The 26,819-nt window shown below is 40.4% G+C and overlaps 2 protein-coding genes across 3 annotated transcripts in view; both read right to left on the bottom strand.

The window, feature by feature from the left end:
- Positions 1-549, bottom strand: part of XRN1 (5'-3' exoribonuclease 1) — a 151,585-nt gene extending 151,036 nt beyond the window's left edge. For both annotated transcript variants that reach the window (XM_090278698.1, XM_090278706.1), the window contains exon 1: positions 406-549. In XM_090278698.1, coding sequence (XP_090134824.1) covers positions 406-480 — 75 coding nt within the window. In that variant the 5' untranslated portion in view covers positions 481-549. The remainder of the gene's footprint in view (positions 1-405) is intronic.
- A 1,063-nt stretch (positions 550-1,612) lies between these two features.
- The window catches only part of ATR (ATR checkpoint kinase), a 181,805-nt gene continuing 156,598 nt past the window's right edge, over positions 1,613-26,819 (bottom strand). Inside the window, exons 43-47 of the mRNA XM_090278685.1 lie at positions 24,965-25,121; positions 24,700-24,853; positions 16,875-17,026; positions 3,161-3,266; positions 1,613-2,173 (exon numbers count right to left, since the gene is read on the bottom strand). Coding sequence (XP_090134811.1) covers positions 2,000-2,173; positions 3,161-3,266; positions 16,875-17,026; positions 24,700-24,853; positions 24,965-25,121 — 743 coding nt within the window. The 3' untranslated portion in view covers positions 1,613-1,999. The remainder of the gene's footprint in view (positions 2,174-3,160; positions 3,267-16,874; positions 17,027-24,699; positions 24,854-24,964; positions 25,122-26,819) is intronic.

Here is a 26,819-nt window from a genome sequence, read left to right as displayed (position 1 = left end):
CCCCCAAGCAGCTCCGACCGCGCAAGCTGTGCTGGGGGTCGGCCGGTCCTCCGAGGGCTTGCCCCTGGCTTCGCGACCTCGAGAGAAGAAAGCGCCCCCTGCAGCTCCCCGAGGGCCTGGCGCTCACTGAAGCCGGCCTCCCCCAAACCGAGTATCCTGACCGCGTCAGGCTCCACCGGCCGCAGCTGTCACGACAGCCGCGGTGAACGCACTTCGGCCATAGAGGTGCCACGGGTCCTCGCCCCCACCCAAATCGTCGGGTGTTCTCGAACCTTCGGTCCCCTCCTTAGCCTATGATCCGTCGACAACGAGCAGGAGGCGGAGGCCGGAAAAGCCCGTCCTAGGGCGGGAGGGCCACGGAGCCCAGGCCCTCGGCCTTCTGACCGCTGGCCCAAGCGCACCCACCTGATGCTCTTTCACCACTTCGCTGAGGCAAGGGTACCGCTCCGAAATCCATCGGTAGAACTTGGGGACTCCCATCTCCACTGTCAACACCAACTACCAAACCGAAACCAAACGCCCCGCCAGGGCCTACGCCGCCTACGCCGCCGCCGGCCGTCGCTCCGCTGATGACAACACACGGCCCGCCCGACCATAGAGAGCGCCCTCGGGGTCTAGAGCGGCAGCTGCGAGGCCGCGCCTGCTGCGGGGCTCCAAGCCCAGCGCCTTCGGGCCGGCGTTTCGGAGCGCTCATCTGTCTGCGGTGGGTGTGATGCGAATTTTTTGTTTTTTTTAAAGCATGTTTTTGTTTTTTACCATTTATCACCCCTTAGCCTCCCTTCCGCTCCGCAATCACCGACACTTGGTTCTGAAAACCAACCATACTTCTGTAAGGCTACTGAACACTGTGTTCCGCCCTGTCAGCTTTAGTCTCCCAGGGTGTTCATTTTAGTAGTTTTCAACAGATTTGGGAAGGTCTGGCGATTTATTTGGTTTAGTTTGTCCTGGTTGAGGGTGAGTTTTTTTCTTTGAGGTATACACACCTACAACAAAGTTTCTTTTAAAACACGTTAACAAGTTATTTGTTGAAAAAATTTCCTAACTTCCTCCACCCCCACCCGTCTCCTTAACTCTTAATAATTAGGCCTTCAATTGGAAATTAAATGTTTAGTTTTCACATTCATACCTCTTGGCTTATCCTATTTTCCCCATCACACTTTCAACCGTGCAAAACAGCAAAATTCTCTCAACTGAACTTAAGTGAAATCATAAGGCATAAGAGTTTTCCTTTTATTTGAATGTAATAACCTAATTTGCTTTGTAATTATTAGGAACTATTTTAAATTCTCTGCAAGAAAACACGAAAAAATTTAACCATATTAAACATTTTTTAGACTTTAAACACTCATGACGTTTCAAGTATTTTGCTGTCTTCCAAGATTCTGCATTCTGGTACACTTTCACTATGGCAGCATCTTTAAAATTATGTAAGGTTTATGTGGTTTTCATATGCATGATTTTTGTCTTTTTTTTTTTTCCCCTATCACATAAATCAACCGTACAAAAAAAAGTGTTTTATTAAGTGAACATAATGCAGTGCTATTTATGTTTATATCTCTGGACTGTCAGTTCCGAGAAGGCAGGGGAAATAAGCTTTGTGCACAAATCTAGCACAGTGCTTTGTCCAAAAATTTATTCAGTATAATTTTTTGTTGTTACTCAAATGAATCCTTATGCTAGTGAGTACTTAAAAGCAGACGTTGTAAAATGAAGTAAGGCTGGCTTGTTTCCTGCAAATACATACTTTCAGAGTATAAGAACATTTGATGTTCCATATCTCTTGAGATTATAATACACAGTAGATAATGAGAAAGCATTTTATTTCGTAATAACAACATATTTTAAATATTATTAACAATCAGGAAGAAATAATACCAGTTGTTCTGAGAACATAAATCAACTTATATTTACTGTACTTTGGAACTGAAGAGATAAAAACAGATTAAGACGAAATATGTTAATTTTAGAAGATTAACATATTCTTTGAAGTAATTTCATTTCACATATATGGGGTCCAACCAAGGTACATTTGGCATAATAAGTTTTCATCAGTAGCTTCTTGTATAAGGTAATGTACATGTCCTTCAATAGATAACGGCAGCCCTGTCACTCTATTTCGGGTCTTGATTACACCTTGCAGTCGCTGCTCGATATCAAGAACGTGGGTCTTGGCCTAAAAGGAAAAAATTGAAAATCATAAGAGCTAAGGACATGTGCATGTTGGTAATTTGCAATTACTGTCTTTCTGTTATTTAATAAATGTTAATGCCATTTTACTGACCATTACCCCTTTTGCAAGAGCAAATACAAACGAAAAGAAATGAAACAAGTACAATAATTAGATTGATTTGAAGGCTTATAATGTTGATCCAAGATCAACTATTTAGACATTTTTCTGGATTATGTGAAATAGCAGGGAATATTAATAGGGAATGAATTCTTTTTTTTTTTTTTGCAGTTGATAGAAGAAATCATTTTTAATGTGTACTGACCAGTCAGGAGCCTAATGAATACATTTGTTGCTACTTAACAATCCTGAGCTGTTAGTCCATTCGGTTTTGTTTTAAGTGGTCTTTTCAACTTTGTTTCTTATTTAACTACCAACATCTATTGTAGACTCAATGACTGTTGTATTATAACAATATTACATGTCAATGATGTGGTTAGCCAATTTACCAGGTCTTAATTTAACCTTGGTAAACCTTCCATTTTTAAGTGCTTAAATAAGTAAAATTTTGCAATAAAAATATAGTGATATAATTAACCAGTCATTAAAAATTTACTTCTACAGACAGTGTCAACTGAGTTCTTATATTAGGTACTTATATATTTCTTATGAGTAATGTAACAGAGCAAGGAAAATATTAAAGCTGAGACCTGCTGCTCTGTAAGTCATGTAATTTGTGTTCAAATTTTTCCCACTCTATCTCATAATTATGAATTGTCTATGATTTAAACAAATGTGTCCTCAAGTCTGCTTTTATTACATAAATGATAATGTTAACATTAGTAATGACATTAAAGAAAACTTAGGGCATTGACATAGCAGAGAACTAGATTTCAGAGTATTCAATAGTCAGTCATTGATAGTCTTTAGAATCAGTTCTCATTTGTAGATATATACAGTATCAGCTCACATCAACCTACACCTTCTACTAACCTTTTCGTTGACAACTTCCCCAGTTTCATTCAGTGGTGCTTTGGAATGCCCTTTCACGGGTTTACTCCATTCCACAAGAGGATCATGTAGAAAAGTCTTTAAGACACTAAATTGGAGAGAAAATATTATGGTAACAATACAATGTTATCTCTGTACAAAGAAATATTGATAAAGTTGACATTTAGGTTAAGTGAAATATGAGAAGTTAATGGTAATACTTTCATAACACATTATTACTGTTCAGTAAAATATATGAAATTATTGTTTGAGGATGAGAGGAGGAAAAGGAAAGGGGTGGGAGTGAAGAGACAAGATAGAGGAGGGTCAGACGTTCTTGGAGTAAACTAAGATGTTCTGTGTGCCATCTCTGAATGCATATTGTCAACTAGCTAATGACTATTTATTGAATGAGTGAATTTGTCTTCTGCCACATCTCCACAATGACCATAAAATAACCTATAGCTACCATACAGACAAGACCACAGCTCATCTTTTTCTACTGTGCTCTAGATGTCAAAACTAATTACCTATGGGGAAAAAACCCACTTAGATATCTTATAGGCACCTCAAATTCAACATTTTCAAAACAAAATTCATGACTTTTCCCAAAACGATTTTCCTGTATTCTTCAAATCAGTAAAGAACAGCACCATTCATCCACTGGCTATGAATAAAAATCTAGGAGTCATCCTTGCCTCCTCTTCTTCTAAATATCTATTTCTACTTTCTAAATCTCCTTAGAGTATCTCTACTTATGTCCGTCTTTACTGTCACTACTTCATTCAGTGTACTACCACTATTTGCCTGGGTTACTGCAATAGTTCTCTAAGTAGTTTCCTGGCCTCTAGCCTAAACTGAAACTAATTTTTCTACAGTGCAAATCTGATTATCTCATTTCCTCTCCTTTTTAAATTTTCTTCTTAAAACTCTCCAATGACTTCTGGTTGTTCTCAGGGAAAAGTTTAAATGTCCAAACCAGTCTCAAGTGGACCATTCTTAATCTAGCTCTGTCTCTACCTCCTAGGAATAAAGTACTTGAAGTCTTCCCTCTAGGATATAGTACTACATTTCTCAGACAGGCCATACCTTCAATAGCAGTGATATTTCTATCACCCAGAACACTCTTTTCCCTTTTACATGGCCAGATCTATTTATATTTAAGGTCTTAGCTACTTCCTCCAGAAATTATTTCCTGACTTCTTCCAGACTAAGATAGTTAAGTGTTCCATAAGATGCTGTACTTCCTCTTTCAAAGAATTTGCTTTTGCTTATGCCTAACTAACTGTGGGCGACCGCTCCTTGTAGTTCAGGGAATTGTAGCCCCAGACCGAGCATGACTGCCGCCGGCATCCTGGCCATGCTTGTCTTTAAGTCTCAACATAAGGCTGTGTGTGGAACATGACTGAAAACCACTCAGAGGGTTGCCGTGGGAATTAATTTGAAAAATGCTTATTATGCTTTTATGCTTTAGAACTTGCTCTGCTTTCTTTTAGTATAATATAAACAATTTCTAGATAGGAATGTATGAAACCTTGTACCTAATGCCAGTGTGGCGTCAAGATGTTTAATAAACCATAACACAGACTGGTCACTGTGCCCCCTGTATTCATACATGTAACCTGTTACTGTCAACTGTAATCCTAATGCCTCCAAACTATTGATGATTCATGAATCTTGACCTTGTATCTCTCATGTGTATCCTCCTCAATAAAAGGCATGAGGAAAGAAGGTCTAATCGTCGTTCTCCACTAGAGAGAGCAGTCACCTTCCTTCCCCCAGACATAATGAAATGTTCTGGGTAAAAGTTTGTTCTGCCGTGGTCATGAAGCCTCTGCTGGACAGAGCAACTTCCAACCGAGCCTAGGGTGTGTGAGGCACCTCTGCCATATCTGGCGCCCAGATGTGAGGCACTCAGAGAAAGCACACCTGGAATGGCTGTGGGGCTAAGAGCCAGACCACGGACAACCACACTGCACAGACGGGAATTTTGGTGCCTCGTCCACGGTAAGGGCTGCAGCCCCCAGGCTCTTTCAGGAAAAGGCTGTCTGTGTGGTTTAGTTTGGGAAGGGAGGATTTCTTTCTGCCACTCTCTCTGGCAGGGGTTTTTGGTTTTGCCTTTCTCTCCTCTCATTCAAAGGACCATTTTAGCTTCTCTTGTTCAATAAATCGCCACTGGATTGCGGGCACGGATCGAGCAGTTAAGAGCCGATAGGGCGCTCGCTGCTTGAAGTCTCCCGTGACAGGATAAGCTGGTACACGGACCGGGTTAGAGCACTAGGCACCTGCCAGCTGCAAGTCAAAGTCCGTGCAATGTCAGGAACAGAGTCACAAGCACTCACTGTCCAACCCCATGGCGTTTCCCACCAATTAGGATTTTATCAGAACGAGAAAAGCTTTAGGCCAGAAATAGAATTTATATGAGGACTCTGGCAATAACAGAGCTCTGAAGATAAGAGGCACTTCCTCCCTCTGGACCAAATTCTCGGGTGTCCCTATGTGATTTGGGACCTAGCAGAGGTGTCTGGGGTCATCCCCCGAGACGTGTAGGGGCTTCACAGAAAATTCCCCTCACAGTAATATAATTCTTGGCTCATCCGGGGACGTGCAAAAATAAGAACTGGTCATTCAGCACTCTGAGCCCTTCCAGTTGTTTTAGACGACTGGGAGAGAAGCCAAGACACGTAAGAGAGGTTGGGATGACCAAGGTGTGACAACCTTGGGAGCCCTCCTCAGAAGCAGCACACTTCGACCCACTACACAAATTAATCCCTAGTTTAGAGTTAGGAAAATTACTGGTCCACTTTGAACAGGAGGCAGAAAATGGGAAAAATCAAAACCGACAAAAAAAGACCCACTTCCCATGAAAGAATGGGGTCAGGGTTATTTAAAAAACAAGAGATTTATTTTTGGTTGTTACAGCAACTGGTAAAAGGAACTAGATGTCAAATTAAGGAAAGGTATCTAACTGATTTAGTATATTACTCAAATACTTAACTAATATCCAAAAATTCATGTTTCTCAATGCTAAGAACTAAATTTGTCAGTCTGTATTAATATCATATACCTTTTATTATCACTTTAAATAGTCAAATATCATTTCATAATATATATTCCTTAGCTGACAAAATTTCCAAAAGTTAAAAGTTAAAAAACTTCCTTATAACCTTGGGGTATTTCAAAGGGTCCTTGAACTATCTCAGGACTTTATTATTTTCTTCTTACCAAAAAGAAGAAAACTCTAAACCAATCAGGCTTAATACATTTTAAAATACTTGGAAAGCTTTGTCAAATAAGAAAATTTTACAAAAAAGCTCAAAAACAATTGGCTTTTGAAAACACTAATGAAGACTGTAAAACAGTTCTTCGTCCTCTTAAACAAAACTTTCAAAATATTAGTCAGTTTATTCAGGCTTGTCAAAATACTGGCACAGAAAATTATAAGGTGTCTCTGCTTACCGCAGCCATCTCTACGGCAACCGCCAAAAGTCAAAAAGAAATTAAATGCTTTGCTTGTAGAAAGACAGGTCACCTTAGGAAGGACTGCCGCAATAATCAGAAAGGAAATTCTAAGTCTCTAAAAAAGAACTGTCCTCATTGCAGCAAGGGCAAACATTAGGCCAAGGACTGTAAGTCTAAATTTGATAAGAATAGCAAATGGATAACGTCCTCTAACAATCAGGGAAACTGGCAGGGGGGCGCGGGCTCCGGTGCCCCAAACCAAAACAGGAGCCCCCAAGGCCCCAAAAATCAAATGTTTTGGAGTCAGGGCAGTGCAGAGTCACAGACCTTCGAGCAGCCACAAGCAGAGCACAGGGCTGGACTTGGTCACCACCCAGCAATTAACTCTTAAAGAACAAGATCGCATCTATGTTGCTACTACTAAAGTATAGGAGCCTTTGCCTTAAAAATGTGTAGGTTTAATAATTGGCCAATCTAGCCTTACTGTTAAGGGTATTATTACTCAACCAGGAGTTATTGACTCTGATTTTGATGGAGAAATCAAAGTTATGGTACAAGCCACAGGCTATCATATCATACCTGCTAACACTCGCATAGCACAGCTTATACTTCTTCCATATGCTGTGCCTGCAACTGAAAATGTTAAGAGGAAATAAAAGCTTTGGCAACACTGATAATCAATCTGTTTTTTAGACTGTCTCTATTAAACTACAAAAACCACTTCTAAAAATAAAAATTAAAGGCAAAACATTTCAAGGACTATTAGATAAGAAAACTGACTCTCTGCCATATCCAGCAAATTTTGGCCACCTGACTGGCCTCTAATGAAAGGAAATTTAACCATTACTGGAATAGGAGGTGTCTCACCGCCTTAAAAGAAGTGTGTAGACTCTCCATTGTTATAATCCTGATAGCCAAGTAGGACGAATTCAACCTTACGTCCTGCAGGCCCCCCTTTAACATCTGGAAAAAAATTTACTCACTCAGTGGGGCATGACTATTAACTTGCCTCCTTTTCCCTAGTGGCTTCAACCTGGTGTTTCCTAACCCAGCTTGCATTCCTAAAGACTGGCCTTTACTAGTTATTAACTTTTTAAAAAAACTACTTTTTCATTATTTCCTTAGCTGAAAAGGATAAGGAACGCTTTGCCTTCTCCATCCCAGTCATCAATAATTCTCAGCCTTTAAAAGATATCAGTGGAAAGTTTTTCCTCAAGAAATGCTAAATATCCCTACTATTCATCAGTACTTTGTTCACCAAACTTTATTACCTGTCAGGCAAGCTTTTCCTGACTCTATCAATTTATCATTATATGGATGATATCTTAATAACTGCCTCTTCACAGGCGCAATTAGCTAAGACATTTGAACTTCTACAAAAAACAATTCCTCAATCAGGCTTACAGATAGCACCAGAAAAAATTCAACAGTATCAGCCTTGGCAGTATTTAGGCTTCACCTTATTTAATAGGACAATACGACCTCAAGTGGTAGAAATTGTTCCTTCTATCCCATTAACCCTTAATAATCTTCAACAATTATTAAAAGTTATTAATTGAATACAGCCCAGCTTAGGCATAGCTACTCAACAGCTTACCCATCTTTTTAATACCCTTAAAGAAGACCCAAATTTAAACTCTTCTCGTACTTTGTTTCCTCAGGCTTTAAAAGAACTAAATATTGTAAATCAGCATATTAGAACAAGACAAATAGAAAGAATTAACCCTTCCTGCCCAATTAGGCTTTTTTGCTTTTCTACATTACATTCCCCTATGGTACTTCCAGGACAGCTACAGCCTCAGCTCACTATGATTGAATGGTTGTTTCTTTCTCACCAACCTCAAAAAACTATAACTACTTATATCTCTGCCCTTTGTCAATAACCAAGGGACGAGAAAAAGCTCAGCAATTGTTTGGCTATGACCCGGAGGTTATTCACTTACCTCTAACTCAAATGTATTTACAGCAGCTTTTTGGTCAATCTCTAGAGTTCCAATGTGCTATAGCTAATTATGTTAGAAAGCTTGAAATTAATCTTCCTTCAAATAAACTTTTACAAAATATACCTCAGTTGAATTTATATATTAAAAAGAAAATTAGTCCTACCCCAATATCTAAGGCAAAAACTATTTTTATAAATGGATCAGGAAAAACTGGAAAACCAGCCATTACATGGAGGGAAGGGCAGAGTTGGAAAGACTGTGTAAGTCTCAGCCATTCATCCACCCAGAGAGCTGAACTCTCTGGGGCCATTATGGCCCTCCAACAAATGGCCAAATTAACCTCTAAATTTAGTTTGTGATTCTGGCTATACGGTGTATACTATACTCCACATAGATCAAGCTTTACTTAAAGAGTCTATAGATCCCCAGTTACTTAGTTGATTCCTAACCTTACAAAGTCTAATTGATAGGAGAGCGCATCCTATTTTTGTCACCCACATTCGCTCTCACTCAGGCCTTCCAGGCCCTACGACAGAAGGTGACAAATGTGCTGACACTTTAGTCAGTATATTAACTACCCTTCAAAAGGCAGTTGCCTCTCCTCAGTTTTACCACCAAAATTCTCAAGCACTTTGCAGCCCGTTCTCAAGCTAAGCACATTATTCGGGAATGCGCAGATTGTCAGGCACTGGGTGCAGCGCCTCCCAGTAGTGGGACCAACCCTCGAGGATTGGCCCCCAGATTAATTTGGAAAACAGATGTTACTCATTATCCACCTTTTGGAAAGTTTAAATAACTCCATATATCTATAGATACTTGTTCTGGAGCATTACATGCCTCTGCTCTTACAGAAGAATCTAACTTATCTAGCAATCTATACTTACAATTTTTTAAGTTATGATGACTCTCTTACTACTCCTGTTGAAAAACACTTCTGTCAACATGGACCAGAAGATAGAGAACCTCACACTCTAATGTCGTATAGAGACCCTCAAGAAGCACAGAACTGGGATGGCCCGGGTAATTTGCTAACCTGGGAGACCGGATAGGCCTGTGTTTCTACCTCTACAGGACCTTTGTGGCTACCAGCAAAAAGAGTGAAACCATACCAAGGAAGACAACCAGCACCAGGAGAACAACCATGCGGAATGCATCAGGCGGCTCAAGGATTTGACCGACCAGCTGTCTCAGCTGGCGATAAAAGAGCGCCAGAACCGGAACCAAGCTCGAAACCAGGCCAGAAATCAAGCACAGAACCAAGCGCATCACCAGCATCAAAGGAGATTGGCAAGGGAAGTGGGGGGGGAAGCAAACCCCCCTGAATCTAGAAATGTAACTTGGGTAGATTTAAGAAGCCTTAAATCTTAAGAAATTGTTGGAGCACCGGACACCCCTGAAAACTGTTTTCTAGCTTTTTTAACTATAGTGTCCTCTAATTCTATGAGAAATCTAACAATTATAGCTATATTGATTTGTCTTGGAGGTCTAGGCCTCTCTGCTGAGATAGAACATGTATATTGGAGCCATGTAGTTGATCCACCAGTTTTTAAGCTTCTTACTTGGTGGAACTCTGAGCCTCCCCTGTCCAAGAATAATACCAACTAACCAACGCATTCTATGATAATGTCTGGTAGACAGCTGTTAAATAAAAAGGTGAATAAATGAGCTTTATAAGTACTTTTTAAAAACTACAGTTGACCCTTGAACAATATGGGTTTGAACTATGTAGATTCACTTATATAAGGATTTTTAAAAATATGTACAGTACTGTAAATTTTCTCTTACTATTTTAACATTTTCTTTTCTCTGCTTTACATTATTGTACGAATATAGTATATAATACATATAACATACACAGTATATATTAATTGACCATTTATGTTATCCACTAAGGCTTCCAGTCAACAGTATGCTGTTAGTAGTTAAGTTCTGGGGAAGTGAAAAATGACACATGGAATTTCCGCTGTGCAAGGGGATTGGTGCCCCTAACCCTCATGCTGTTCAAGGGTCAACTGTACTTCCTGCAGCTAACATAATATTTAATGATGAAAGACAAACTTCTTTATCCCTAAGATCAGGAACAAGACAAAGATGTAGACTTCTTTTCATGTCTATTCAACACTGATCTAGCTAGGGCAATTAGGCAAGAAAAAGAAAAGGCATTAAGATTGGAAATAAAGAAGTAAAACTATATCTGCAGAAGACAAACTGTTGTAGAGAGAAAATTTTAAGGTACCATCAAAAATAATTATTAGAAATAATAAACAAGTTCAGCAAGTTTGCAGGATATAGATCAATATAAAAATATCAGTTACAGCAATCAGTTTAAAAATAAAATTAAGAAAATTACATTTGGAATAGCATTAAAAAATAAAGTACATAGAAACACATTTTTTAAAAATGTTAAATAGAAAACTTGCAAACTAAAAACTACAAAACACTGAAAGAAATTAAAGACTTAAATAAGTGGAAAGAAATCCCACATTCATGGATTAGAAGACTTAATATTGTTAAGATGACAATACTCCCTAAATTGATTTACAGATGCAATGTCATTCCTATCAAATCCAGGCTGGTTTTTGTTTGTTTGTTTTGCAGAAACTGACATGATCTTAAAATTCATATGGAAATGCAAGGGACCCATAATAGCCAAACAATCTTGAAAAAGAAGAAAAAGTTAGAGCACTTACACTTCCTGATTTCAAAACTTACTATGAAGCTACAGTGATGGCGTCAGTGTATTGTTGGCAAAAAGATCAATGGAAAAAAACTGAGAGTCCAGAAATAAACCCTTTATATATATGGTCAATTGATTTTCAACAAAATGGCCAAAAAAATTAAATGGAGAAAAATAATCCTTTTTAAAAATACTGCTGGGGAGATTGGATGTGCATAATCAAAAAAATAAATATGGACTCCTACCCTTACACTAGATTAAAAACAAAAAACCTGAAAATGACCACGGATATAAATATGAGAGCTAAAACTATAAAACACTTAGAAAACATAGGTGTAATTCTCCATGACTTTGATTCTTAGATACGACACCAAAAGCACAAATAACCACAACAAAAAGAAATAAATTGGAATTTATCAAAACTAAAAAAATTTTTTTTACTGTAACCTTTTATTTTTACTTTTATTGTTCTTATATTACGGTTGTCCTTTCTTTCCGCCATTTCTCTTCTGCCCCAAAATAAAAACTTGTGCTTCAAAGGGCATCACCAAAAAAGGGAAAAGACAACCCATATATGAGAGAAAATATTTGCAAATCATATCTCATAAGAGTCTAGTATCCACCTAGGTAAAGAATTCTTACAACTCAACAATAAAAAGGCAAATAACTCAATTTAAAATGGCATTTGAATAGACATTAGTCCAAAGAAGAAACACAACTGACCAATAAACACATGAAAAGATGTTCATCATCACTGGTCATTAGGGAAATGCAAATTAAACTCACAGTGAGGTGTGGGTGGCAGCTAGACATGGTTCATTGGGCAAATCCCTGACTTGTCTGTTGTATCCTGTCAGTAGGTCGATGGCAATACTTGGCGCCAGATGGCTCCAGCCCAAGGCCTGACTGGGACTCCCCAACACCTGGGGATCCTGCCATGCCTGGGCAAGGAGTACAGGAACAAGTACCAGCCAAGCAACAACAAATGCAAGCACAAGCACAGCTTAACCAAGCAACTGGGCACACAGAACTGCGCCCAACCCCTCATCTCCCACAGTCCCCATTAAAGCATTTCCCTCATCTCAGACCACTCTTGCTGCTGTTATCGTGGGGAGTTTGGATAAAAGTCTGGGGTTGGAGTGGAAGAGGGAGTGGGAAATCAGACCCTGCTAGGTTCCTTTTTACACTCTTGGATTAGAAAGAATTTCAAACATAAGGCAACAGTCCACAGAACAGGACAGTGAACCACGCACCACCATGTGCCCACCCATTTCTGACCACCAATTACCCACAAACTATCCTGCCTTCTCCTGTGTTTTTTTTTAAAGCAAATACCAGGCATCCAGTTTTTTCTTCTGTAAATATTGAAGGATGCATCGGTCCAAGATAAGGGCCCATTAAAACACAATCACAAAACTTGTTAAACCTAGAAAAAGTCAAGTTCTTAATATCATTAAATGTCTACTAAATGTTAAAAGAAAAAAACCACAATGAGATACCACTTCACACTCACAAGGATGGATAAAATTAAAAATACATGTATATAATCAAGTGCTGGTAATGATGTGAAGAAACTGGAGCGACGTTGCTAACAGGACTGTAAAATATTACAGCTGCTTTAGAAAACAGTTCGCAAATTCCTCAAAAAGTTAAACTTAAGAATTTACATATGACCCAGCAATGCTACTCCAAAGTATATCCAAAAGAACTAAAAACATATATCCACATAAAACTTACATGTATAAGTTCATAGCCACACTATTCACAAGAGACAAAAGGTGGGGGATAATCCAAATGTTGATTAACTGATGAATGGATAAACAAAATGTGGTATCCATACAATTGGGATCTTATTTGGCAATAAAAAATGAAGTATTGATACATTATACAGCAGCATGGATAAACCTTAACAGCATTATGCTAACTTAAAGAAAAGAGACCCAAAAGGCTGCATGTTGTATGATCCCATTTATATATGAGATGTCCAGAACAGGCATATCCATAGACAGAAAGTAGATTAGTGGTTGCGAAGTGATGGTGGAGGAGTACAAATGGGGAACAATTGCTAATTTCTTCAGAGTGTAATGAATGTTTTATAGCTAGATAGCAGTGATGGTTGCTTTATAATTAGATAGTAGAGATGGTTGATTTATAATTAGATAGCAGAGATGGTTGCACGATCCTGTGAATACAATAAAAACCAATGTATATACACTTTAATAAAAGAGTGAATTTTATTTCCCTTAACCTAGGAGATATATCAGCGAAAAAATTGCTACACAGAATATCTGAAATTTTACTGCCTATGTTTTACTCTAGGACTTTTACGGTGTCATGGTTTACATTTAAGTCTTTTATCCATCTTGAGTTTATTCTGGTGTGTAGTGTAAGTTGGTGATCTAGTTTCATTTTTTTTTACATGTCCCTGTCCACTTCTTCCAGCACCATTTGTTAAAGAGGCTCTTTTCACTCCATTTTATGCTCCTTCCCCATTTGTCAAATATTAATTGACCATAGAGACCTGGGTTTATTTCTGGGGTCTCTATTCTGTTCCACTGATCTATACTTCTGTTCTTATGCCAGTACCAGACTGCTTTTATTACAGTGGCCTTGTAGTATAGTTTGATATCAGGTATTGTGATTCCTCCTACTGTGTTCTTCTTTCTCATGATTGCTGAAGCTATTCAGGGTCTTTTTTGGTTCCATCTAAATTTTTGCAGTATTTGTTCTAGGTCTGTGCAATATGTCACTGGTATTTTAATAGGGATTGCACAGAATCTATAAATTGTTTTGGGTAGTATGGCCATCTTATATTCATAGCAGCACTATTTTCAATAGTCAAGTGCTGGAAACAGCCTAAGTGCCCATCAGTGGAGTACTACACAGCAGAAAGAAAGAAGGAATTCCTGCCTTTTGCTATAGCATGAATGGAACTTGAAAGTATTATGCTAAATGAAATAAGCCAGACAGCAAAAGATGAATATCATATGATCTCACCTAATATAGGAAACTAACAAACAAACAAGCAAAATAGAACCAGAGGCATGTAAACAGGGAACAGACTGACAGTGACCAGAGGGGATAGGAGAGGGGGAGAAGGGGGGAAGGAAGGAGAAGGGTCTAGTCAAGGAACTAATATGAATTACCCACAGCCATGGACAACTAAATGGGGATGTACTATGGGAGAGGGCAGAGGTGGGTGGAGCACAGGAGAGGAAAGGGGGGAAAAATGGGACAACTGTAATAGAAAAACAATAAAAAATAAATTTAAGGAAAGTAAATTTTATGATATATAAATTTTATTATATGTAAGTTATATAAAGCTATTATTTTAAAAAATATATTTCAACCAATGCAAAGTGGCTTCTATATAAAGAAAACATACTTAGAAATCACTAATTGCATTCAAAGTTGCTATAATATGGGAGACTTCTGGCCAAGATTGAGGTGTAGGTAGACATGCTTTGCCTCCTCACACAACCATAAGAAGAATCACAACTAATCTCAAAACAAGAAACAACCAGAACTGCCAGAAAACTGAACTGTATGGAGTCTGACAACCAAGAACTTAAAGAAGATACACTCATCCAGGCAGGTAGAAGAGACAGTGATAAGGAGCCGTGTGGAGTGGATTTAGTGTGGGGCAGGCAAGGTGGCAGCAGCAAGGCAGTAGCAGCAGCCAGGATAATTGGTGGTCCCACATTCACCTAGGAGGCAATTCCAGCCCCAGGCCAGAGTGCACAGCCCAGGGTTCCAGCACCAGGAAAATAAAGCCTCATAGCTTCTGACTGTAAAAAGCAGTGAGGGTTCAGGTAGCAAAAGAAACTGCCTGTCTCCCAGGAGAGTCCATTCAGAGGGCCCCCGTGGTCCTAGAACATACACAAGTACACCCATTCTGGGAACCACTACCACGGCAGCAGCCAGAGGGGAGCCAGTTGAATGCGAGAAGTGAGTGAAGTGACTAGAAAAGAGGCGAGTGCTGAGCAAGCAGCATTGTTCCCTCTCAGACCCCACCTCACATATAGAGGCACAACGTGGTAAAACAGGTTCCTCCCACACTGACGAATACCTAAGGTTCCACACACAATGTTAACAGGTGTGCCCAGACAGAGTGTGAAAGTAGCTCTACCTAATACACAGAAACAAACATGGGAGGCTGCCAAATTGAGGAGACAAAGAAATATGGCCCAAATGAAAGAAGACATCAAAACTCCAAGCCCTGGCTGCTGTGGCTCAGTAGATTGAGCGTCAGCCTGCGAGCCACGTGTCGCTGGTTCGATTCCCAGTCAGGGCACATTACTAGGTTGCACATCAGGTCCCCAGCTGGGGGCACGTGTGAGAGGCAACCCCACAGTGATGTTTCTCTCCCTCTCTTTCTTCCTTCTCCTCTCTCTAAAATTAAAATAAACAAACAAATTATTTTTTAAAAAAACAAAAAACTCCAGGAAGTGACCTAAATGAAACAAGATAGCCAACCTGTCAGATGCAGAGTGCAAAACACTGGTGATAAGGATGCTCAGGGAACTTACTGAGTACAGCAAATGCATAAGGGAAAAAATGAAGGGTACATTAAGTGAAATAAAGAAAAATCCACATGGAACCAATAGTGAAGGAAAGGAAGCCAGGGTTCAAATCAATAAATCAGAATGTAAGGAGGAAATAAACAGTCAACAGAACAGAATGAAGAAACAGGAATTCAAAAAAATGAGGAGAGAATAAGAAGACTCTGGGACATCTCCATAAGTGCCAACATCCAAATCATAGGGATGCCAAAAGGAGGAGAGCAAAAGCAAGAAATTGAAAATTTATTTGAAAAAATGATAACCTCCCTTACTTGGTGAAAGAAATAACATATGAGACAAGCTGGACCCAAAGAGAACCACGCCAAGACACATCATAATTAAAATACCAAAGGTTCAAGATCAAGAGAGAATCTTAAAATTAGCAAGAGAAAAGATGAGTTACTTACAAAGGGGTTCCTATAAGACTGTCAGCTTATTTCTCAAAAGAAACTTTGCAGGCCAGAAGGGGCTGGCAAGAAGTATTCAAAGTAATGAAAAGCAAGAACATACAACCAAGACTACTCTATCCAGCAAAGCTATCATTTAGAATGGAAGGGCAGATAAAGTGCTTCCCAGACAAGGTAAAGCTAAAGGAGGTCATCATCATCAAGCCCTTATTATATGAAATTTTAAAGGGACTTATTTAAGAAGATCAAAATTATAAACAGTAAAATGACAACAAACTCACAACTATCAATAACTGTATCTAAAAAACCAAAAACAAAAATAAACTAGGCAAACAACTAGAACAGGAGCAGAATCACAGATATGGAGACCATATGGATGGTCATCAGCAGGGAGGTGGAAGGGGGAGGAAGGGGGAGAAGGTACAGGGATTAAGAAGCTTAACTGGTAGGTACAAAATAGATCGGGGATGCTAAGAATAGTAAAGAAAATGGAGAGGCCAAAGACTTATAAGCACTACCCGTGAACTAAGGCGGGGATTGCGGGGAGGAAGTGGAGTACCAGGTGGAAGGGGCACAGGGGAAAATACTGGGAAACTGTAATGACATAGTCAATAAAATGTTTTAAAAAACAAAGTTATAAATTATTTACAAAATATAAATGATTACCTCATTAAAGGCTCTCTCTGATCTCGCATCAGCCTCATTGTAACTTCACAAGCTCTTCGAAAAAGACCTTCTGTTCCCATAGGACCCATTCCATTAACCATATTATGAGTTAGGCGAAATGGAACAATTTCTGGAACTTCAAAGGTTTCGCCCTTAAAAAAATGCATTTTATTAAAAAGCAATAGTTAGAATTTTTAAATCTTTATGCACAAATTTTAACTTTGTCTAGACTCATTTAGCAATGAGCAAACATACTGTCAAAACATATATATTTGTAACTGCTTTAGAAGCCTCTTTCATAAAGGATCTATGCAAAAGGTTGGTGCAAAAGTAATGTACGACTTTTTTAAAAGAAAGTTTTAGATAGTAGTTATTAAATTTGTGCCTCTTATAATTTTTTGATGCCACAGTGACTAATTTTTACCTTATTTTTTCAGATTATGAAAGTATTGTTCATAATCACCCACAATATTAGCACCCATATTTGTCCCATCTAAAGACCACATTAGAAATGCTTTACTCTATGAGTTTCATAAAGGTGCCAATGCAAGTACAGCAGCAAAGTCTATTCAGAACACTTATGGGGACGATGCAGTGTCTGAAAAAGTTGCAGGAGGTGGTTTTCCTGTTTCCAAAGTGGGAGTTTCAGTTTGAAAAACGAGCCAAAAGACCTTGATTCTGAAGTGTTGGAAGTTGTTGTCACAGAAAACCCCACCATTACCGCTAGGGAACTTGCAGAACAATTTAATGTACAACTGTGCTACGCCAACTGAAAAGGACTGGAAAGGTTTCAGTAGTTGGAAAATGGGTCACACACAAACTGTCTCCAGAGATTCTGCAACAGCGTGTTGCTTGTTGTGAATCATTCCCCTCATGACACCATCAGGCATCATTTTTAGGTAGGCTTGTTACAGGTGCTGAGAAGTGGATCTTTTACCGTAACATTAAGCACTGCCGATCGTGGATCAGTTGAGGAGGAAGAAGAGTTCAACAACCAAGAGGAGGACTTCATCCTAAGAAGATCACGTTGAGTGTATGGTGGGATATGGAAAGAATTGTCCATTACGAACTGTTAGACAACAATCAAACAATTACTGCTAATCTTTACTGTGAACAACTTCATCGTTTGAAAGTACCTTTGAACCAAAAGCGACCCTCCTTAGTCGACAGAAATGGTGTCATCTTCCATCACAATAATGCTCATCCTCACACAGCTTGACTCCCCAAAAATTTCTTGAAGGAGCTTAGCTGGGAAATATTGCTTCATCCTCCATATTCTCCTGACCTTGCTCCTTCTGATTATCACTTGTTTCAGGGACTACAGAACCATTCTGATGGTCTTAAGTTGACACCAAGAGAAGAGGTTGAAAATGAGTTCGATTCATATTTTGCTTCAAAACCTAAAGAATTTTACAAGCATGGCATTTATAAGCTAGTTGACAAATGCAATGAGGTTCTAGAAAGCAAAGGAGGTTATGTTAATAAATATTTTCATAAACATATTTTTCATTTTTAAAATAGACCTCAAAACTGGACATTATTTTTGCACCAACCTTATAAATGACTACCTTTACTTTACTTAGATAAGATCTAGAGGATGGATGGATTCACCTTTTATTGACTTACTATGGTAAACAGCATTATAGAGAAATTTTTATGCTTTCAATATTTAGTCTTATATTAACTCCCTTAATGGCCTTCTTGAATAATATAAAGTACATACAAATATTGTCATGTTTTTTTCTGTTCTTTAAGACACTTTAAAACAGCACAGGAAAAGATATAGCCAAGTATTAGATGCTCACATCCCAGAGGCAGGAAATGTAACATGAAATATAATGGAGTCCCTGCAGTTCTTTTTTTTTTTTTTTTTTTTTGTCATTTTCTAACCTGCCTTTCCTAGAACTTTCTCATCCCTCCAATCAGTTTTCCTAAATTCCTCTCTTGTATGATTTTGTTACAGCTGCTCGGTGATTTACAAACTGAGAGACCTCGGCCCAGCTTCTTCCCATAGCCCCTACCTCCCCTTCTATATCATTGTGACTTGTTTATAACTCTTGTAAAGTTATGTCTTATAGGATGTCTAGCCTTTTGCAAAGATAATTGGTTTACAGAGAATTTGACCGTGACTAACAGGCTAGAGCTGCAGCTAGAGATAACCTTATGGCCCTGCAAATCTTTGTTCCTGTTACTGCCATACGCTCCTGCAGCCCTGCGCAGCCCCCCACTTCCCAAGGCTACTACCAGAAGAAGAAGTAGTGAAGCCCTTACAAAACCCTATCCCAAGTCCATTCGGCGCCGGTGCCTTGTTAGACACTTTGGTTTCGGCCCAGCTGCTGACAATAAACCTTTTTGCTTGCTTTATTCACTGCCTCAGAGTGTTCAGTCTCACTTGTGTAGCCGCAACATTTTGGAGGCCCCAGCGAGATCCCTCTGTAGAGCAGTGCCGCCTTCGGCGAGCCCCCAGAGCTTTGTGCAGGTCCCAGGTGCCTAGCTAACTGGTGACAGGACAGTGGCCACACACTCCATTTTGGATAAATTCCCTGCGCCTTCAGCAGACATTCAGGAGCTGCCGGAAGCCCTGATGGCCCAGTTTAGAGTAAGCAAAGGGCTGTGGAGAGCCTTGGCGACCAGTGAGTAGCAATCCATTTGGGGCAGTGGATTTAGGCCACTGCCATTTGTGACTTATTCTTTTTTGTCCTCTGGATGCAGACGTACATATTCCTGAACAGGGAATTTGTTGAAGCCTGCTCGGCAGACTTCATTTGGGTTATAGAGAGCTCTTTTGGTTCTGGTTTTGGGTTGTGCTGCCTGTTGGCCGACGACATTCGTCTGATCACAGGAGCCTAGGTGGGGTTTGGGTGGGAGTGTTTAATCTCTGAATGAATGTATGAGTGAATTTTAAGGTTGGAAATTGTTTCCTCCTTTGTGTGACTCCACGGATTTCGGTCTACGGAGTCTGAGTGGGCCCCAACCTGCGGTTCCTCGGCTTATACAGCATAATGGCTGGATATAACCCAGACTTTACTCGGGCAGCCTTAGCTAAGATAAGCCTAAGTTCTCGCAAGAGGAGAGGCCTGGTGGACATTTGTTTGGCTTCCTTTGGGAGCTCTCAACCCATGTCTGTCTGTGCCGTGAAGCGGGGATTGTTCCCGTACCTCAGAATCCCCCCTTTGATTGTAATTTGGAATAGAAATATATTTGTAAATCCATACAAATCACCTTAGCCAACATGGGGGAACGCCAGTCCAAGTCTACACTCACAGTTGACTGTATGCTCTGAAATTTCCCCAAGTTCCGGGAACAAAACCCCTCCATGAACTCTGACATCCTGGAAACATTCTGTAGGTCAGAGAGGCCTGTTTTGGGGGTTGGATGGCCCCCTGGGGGTACTTTAAATCTAAATATTATAAGGGCCATCCACCTCATTGTCACAGGGAAGCCTGGCCACCCTGATCAGTTTGATTACATTGATCACTGGCAGGAGCTAGCTGAGGACCCACCTTCTTGGCTCCGAAAATGTGCTGGGTCAGAAGCCCATAAAGTTCTCCTAGCCCGCCAGCCTCAGGACATGGAAGAACGCAACAAACCCAAAATCACTGTGTCACATCAGCCAGGTCTCCTGCCTCTCCAGTCAGCCCCAGAGGAAGACCATTTCCTACAGCCCCCTCCTTATCATGGGGCCTCCGTGTCCCTCTATCCCAAGCTCCCTCGAGAGGAACCAGACTCCACTAGTGAAGCCTCCTCAACCTTGTAGCGCCCGAGGAGCCCTCCTTCTTCTCGCCTGCGCCCGAGGCCTCCTCCTAGTTCTGTTAGTGCCAGTGAGGCTCAGGTTGCTAGGCCCGTGCTCCCATTAAGGGAAGCTGTAGGACCTGGCCCAGAACACCAGACTACTTTCATTTATGTCCCCTTCTCTGCCACTGATTTATATAATTGGTGGGCCCAGAACCCGCTATTTTCTCAGCAGCCCCGGGCCCTTACTAGTCATTCTGGGTGAGTAGAGACAGTCCCCACCTGAACAGAGAAGGCCAGGGAAATAGCCAAGGCTCTATTAAACCTAATTATTCCTAGATATGGATTACCTATTAGCATAGGGTCAGATAATGGTCCAGCATTTATAGCAGAAATAGCTCAAGCTCTAGCTAAGGCTCTAAGAATCAAGTGGAGCCTCCACGCCACCTACCGGCCTCAGAGTGCAGGTCAGATAGAACGTATGAACCAGTCCTTAAAGCAGACTCTGCGAAAGCTCCACCAGGAAACTAATTCTCCATGGCCAGATCTTCTCTCTTTAGCCCTTTTCCGGTCCAGGTGCACTCCATATACCGATGGCCTACCTCCTTTTGAAATATTATATGGTAGGCCACCCCCTCTAACACCTCAGATAGGAGATTTACAGGTTAGAGGTGACCACACTTTAATTCAGCAATTACAGGCTCTTCAGAAGACCTTACTTCCATCCAGCAGCAGGTATTAGAGAGGCGCCCCATTCCCATAGTGACCCCCATGCATCCCATCAGACCCAGGGACCAGGTCCTCATCAAGGTCTGAAAAAGGCAACCCCTAGGGCCACTATGGGAAGGTCCTCACACTGTTATTCTTACTACCCCAACAGGCTATAAAGGTTGCTGGTGTTGCTCTTTGGGTTCATCATTTCCGAGTCAAGTCTTACATCCCCACCAGCTTCTGAAGAAAAGCCTAGGGAGTCCAGACCGACATCAGGCTAACTCAGCCCTTCCCCACCGATCAGACTCAAGAAAAGAAAATAACTGGACAGTGTTCTGCTTTATACTTGACCTTAGTTAACTTGCTTATCACCCTATTTGCCATAGGACTTGGTGCCTATGACCCTGCTGATTGGGGCCCCTGGGAAAGGGAGCTTTCGGATTCCTCTACATTTGCATATGTTTAGTGTTTGAACTGCTTTATTGTCTTCTCTAATTAAGCCTCCTGCCCGTGGCTAGTTGTTAAATAAATCTCCACAATGTTCAGTAAACCTGACCTGAGGACTTCTTACCTAATCCTCTGGGCAAGCCTCGCGCTTTGCTTACTTATGCCAGTCTCATTGACTCCCTTACATTTCTGTATCACCACGGGCACTGGCCACATCCTTGCCGAGAAGAACTGGACTGGAACTGATAAAACCCCTCTGACTTTCACACTGCCCATCACTGACCTATTTGGCTATAACCCTGGGGCCAGCAAAGTCACATTTGGGTATTATCTTTGCTCTGGCAAAAGGCCTAGTCCCCACTGTTACAATATTAGGGAATATTTTTGCCCCTATTGGGGTTATGAAGACTTTGGAGAATGGACAGGAACCCAAAATACATATTGGAAATTTAATCAAAGGTTTTTAAAGGTCCAGACGCTACCAGGGGACCACAGCGCTAGACCCATTCAATACCCAAATTTCCGGCTCAACATTACTAACCCAGAGGACCCCGTTTGGCAAGATGGGGGGCACATATGGGGCCCAAGAATAGTTAACAAGATTGGGCCAGACCCTGGAACTTTGTTTATTATTCAGGCCAAGTTAATCCCCCGCCAGTATACTCTTCCCTCTGCGCCAGGCTAAGTTGGGACCATGGAGATAAACACCCTGAGGGTCCAGCGCTATGGGTAGCAGCTAATGCTACTCAAAACTCCTCTGAAGATTCCCCTTACATTTACCACCTGACAACCAGACTGGGACTTAGCTTATTTGAACTAGTAGAGGCCATCCACTGGACTCTAAACCTTAACAATCCAGAAATGGCTGAAAATTGCTGGCTGTGTTTGCAGGCGAAGCCTCCCTTCTACATGGTTCTAGGAATTACAGCTAACTTATCATTCTCCTTTCAATCATGCAGCACAAAGAGTGTGGCCCCAATCCTTATCGACAAGGTATTTGGAAATGGATCATGTATCCAAAAGGCAACAGGAAAATCGCCTTTAGGACTGGGCCCATCAGTCTGTACACAAATGATACTTCTCAACAGCGCTCAGATTATACATGCCCCGAACCAAACCAGGTTTACATGCCCAAAGGGAATTTACTTGTACATAGATGCCCAAGCTCTAGAAGCATGCCCTGCATTTTGGCCCAAATCCTCCCTCAAGTCACTGTGTATTCAGAGGAAGGTGGAATTTCCTTCTTCCTTACCAAGGAGGAAACCCAGGTACGCAGAGCAGCAGTTCTCCCCATCTTTGCAGGAACTGCCATAGCTGGATCACCAGCCGTGAGAACGGCTGGGCTCGCAACTAGTCAAATAGGCCTGGCAGCACTCTCCTATGCAGTTAATCAAGACCTAGCATTAGACGACACCGTTGGAGATATAACTATGCAGTTAGACTCACTAGCAGAAGTAGTTCTGCAGAACAGGAGAAGCTTAGATCTCCTTTTTATGAAACAAGGGGGAGACTCTGTGCAGCCTTAGGAGAAGCCTGCTGTTTCTATGCTAACAAGACAGGAGTCATTCGAGACACCTTGCAAACTATCAGGGACCGCATTAACCAGCGAGAGCGTGAGCGCCAACAAAACTCCTCGGTACCAGAACTTATTCCAGTGGAACCCGTGGATGACTACCCTCGTATCCAGTATTGCAGGCCCTATATTTTTACTCCTTCTTGCCGTTACTATTTTACCTTGTGTCTTTAAGTACATAGTTAGGTGCTTACAAGGCAGCATTGAAGACACTCAGCTTCTCATCCTTACCACCGAGCCATCTCAGGCTCAGTTATCTAAGGAGTCCCTGGACTGACTCTAAAGGTCTTGTCTAGGGACTAGAGGGGGGAATGTTACAGCTGCTCAGTGATTTACAAGCTGAGAAACCCCAGCCCAGCTCCTTCCCATAGCCCCTACCTCCCCTTCTATATCATTGTGACTTGTTTATAACTCTTGTAAAGTTATGTCTTACAGGATGTCTAGCCTTTTGCAAAGATAATTGGTTTACAGAGAATTTGACCGTGGCTAACAGGCTAGAGCTGCAGCTAGAGATAACCTTATGGCCCTGCAAATCTTTGTTCCTGTTACTGCCATACGCTCCTGCAGCCCTGCGCAGCCCCCCACTTCCCAAGGCTACTACCAGAAGAAGTGAAGCCCTAATAAAACCCTATCCCAACTCCATTCGGCGTCAGTGCCTTGTTAGACTTTGGTCTCGGCCTGGCCGCCAGCAATAAACCTTTTTGCTTACTTTATTCACTGCCTCAGAGTGTTCAGTCTTGCTTGTGTAGCTGCAACAATTTGACCTAAGCCAGCAGTTTATCTCTTGATTTGTTCTCAATTTTGTCTGTAGCCTTTCTTGGTTTCCTGTGACACCAGAAGGCAACCCATACAGAATGATGAAAGCCAGTCTACTTTCCAAGATCACAACATTGGGAAATTGGAGGAAGTCTTAGGGAGAGTCCAACTACCTTAATTTATTCCCAGGCCCCACTCTGGACCTACAGATGTTTCCTAGGGATATTTCCTAGGTATCTGCATTTTTATGAAAACTCTTAAGATGATTCTGATATGCTGAAAGGTTTGGAACCCATCACATTTAACTACTCTATTTCTCTAAAAATGAGTCTCAGAGAAAACAACTGCACTGTCCATGTTCATATAACTAAGAACTAACTGAATCAGAACTTAAACCTATGTTTTTGGACTTAGGTTCACTGATAGTTTTACCATATTACTCTCTTGAGTTCTCTCCATCCTAAGTTGCTTTACTGAGGGTAATGGGATATGTGACTCAGCTGTGACTGTAACTGCTACCAATGGGTATGTCTAGGAAGAACAGTTGTTGAAGAATAAAAATTAGGAGAAAACATACAATTAACTAGAGTAAGTCACATCACATACCTTATTGAAGAGACAGTTGAAATCCACATGTACACTTTCTCCAGTCAAGGAATCAAAGAGAATGTTTTCACCATGACGGTCTCCAAGGCCCAGGATATAGCCAACCATTGACATAACTGCGGTGGAACGGCAATATGCTGATCTGCTACTGTACCTAAAAACAATTCAATGCCTATCAAATATCCTCATGAATATCAGACAACAAAAATTTAAAATATTTTTTAAATTCCAACCATAATAATGTATTAAGATCTTGGTAACTTACCATGATGTCGGATCAGGGAATGTTCTCAGAAACCACTCATGAAAAACAGGAGGATGCCTGGGCAGAAGAAATTCTCGGAATATTTTCAGTTTTTCAGACAAAGCTGCTGACTTTGGTAGCATACACTGACGAAGTTCCTTACCTGTCATATAAACTCCTGCAAGACAGAGTGATTTCCATTAATCACACAAGCCAAATGAGGAAAGGGGAATTTGTTGTTGTTAAAATAGGACAGGAAACATCTACTTTTATTCGAATTGTTATTCAAAAGCAAGAATGAAAAATTTTCAGTTAAATTCATCTTATTGTTGATTATAATAAATGTCAACTAAAACCAATGTTGTGGAATCAAATAACACCAGAAGACAGCACTCAGAATAAATCCAATGTGAGTAATGCCCCTATAAAAATTGTAAAATGCTGCAGCCCTCACTAAAATTATAGGGATCTCTCTGTTAATCAGCATGTAGCATAGGTCCACATGGAATCATTACTGTGAAACTTACTCTGGTGCTCTGAAATAATTTACTCTGTGTGACAGCTGTCCTATAAGATTCACAATACACTGGTTTTTAAATTAATCTTGCACCATGAAAATCACCCGGGGAAGCAAAACTTTTCCTTAACATATATTTCTGAGCCACATTAGATGACTAGTCTGACTCCAGCCTATCAAATGCCTTTTAGGCCCACCTTAATTGGTGCTCTCTTTTACTTTTTTCCTTTTAAATACTTTATTTATTTATTTTTAAAGAGAAGGGAAGGGAGAGAGGGAGAGAAACATCAACGTGTGGTCGCCTCTTGTGCGTCCCCAACTGGGTGACCTGGCCCGCAACCCACATTTCACCAACTGCCCTATACCACCCTTTTTCAGGGTCAGGACCCAATCCAGGATGCCATATTGCATTTGCCTCCATAATTTTCTAAAATCTGGGGAGTTTATGTCTTTGTCTTTTATGATATTGTCATTTTTAAAGCATTCTGAGCAAGTAGTTTTGTTTTTTCAACTGTAAAGTTACTATTTTTTTTCTTTTTGTAATTAATAAGCTATTTTGTGGAGATATATTTTGAGACTCTGTAAATAACCTGTTTCCTTAAATTTCAGCATCCACTGAGATTCATTGCCAGCAACTATTATATACTATGGTATTTACTAATTGATAATTTTCTATTTCCATCTTTTATTCTATATTTATTCATTGCAATTCTACTGTAAAGAAGAACTGTTCTTACTTCCTTATTTATTTATTCATGTATTTGCTTACATTGGTGTGGATTTGTAAACTAATACTATCATCTATTTTGGTGCTCATGTTATCCCAGATTTGGTCTGTGGGAGGCTCCACTTAAAATCTAATACTTTCATTTTCATAATAGCCTTCCCTTTCCTTTTCTTTTTCTGACAGTGAAAAACTAGCTCCCATTAGCCACAACATAATTACTTCTTTGCTAAAATCTCATACACACATAAAGTAGATCCAGAATTGCTAACCAATAACTGTAAAAAACATTTTCATATACATTTTTGCAAGCTACCTCAATCCTTCTGCGATGAAGATAAAGAATGAATTAAAACACAAAGAATGAAGGGAGGGAAGAAGAGAGGGATGCAGGACACTTAAGTACTTCTGTATACAGAATCTCATTTGAACAGAAATTTCATCACAGGGGAACAATTTTTAACATAATTCCTGTTGAGTTTGATTTTTTCAGCTATTTTAGACTTAAATAGGCATGCTGATTTCAAAACTGCAGTTAGCTTTCCTTTATCACGTCAAGTTTTTCTCTACAGCTTATCTTAATGTGACCACTCTTGACTGGATCGAGCCTGGATTGAGAGAAACACTAGTGCTCT

Source organism: Furipterus horrens, unplaced genomic scaffold (genome assembly GCF_987537825.1).
Source record: "Furipterus horrens unplaced genomic scaffold, mFurHor1.1.pri manual_scaffold_1, whole genome shotgun sequence".
NCBI lineage: Eukaryota > Metazoa > Chordata > Mammalia > Chiroptera > Furipteridae > Furipterus > Furipterus horrens.
This window is presented reverse-complemented; position numbering and strand designations above follow the sequence as displayed.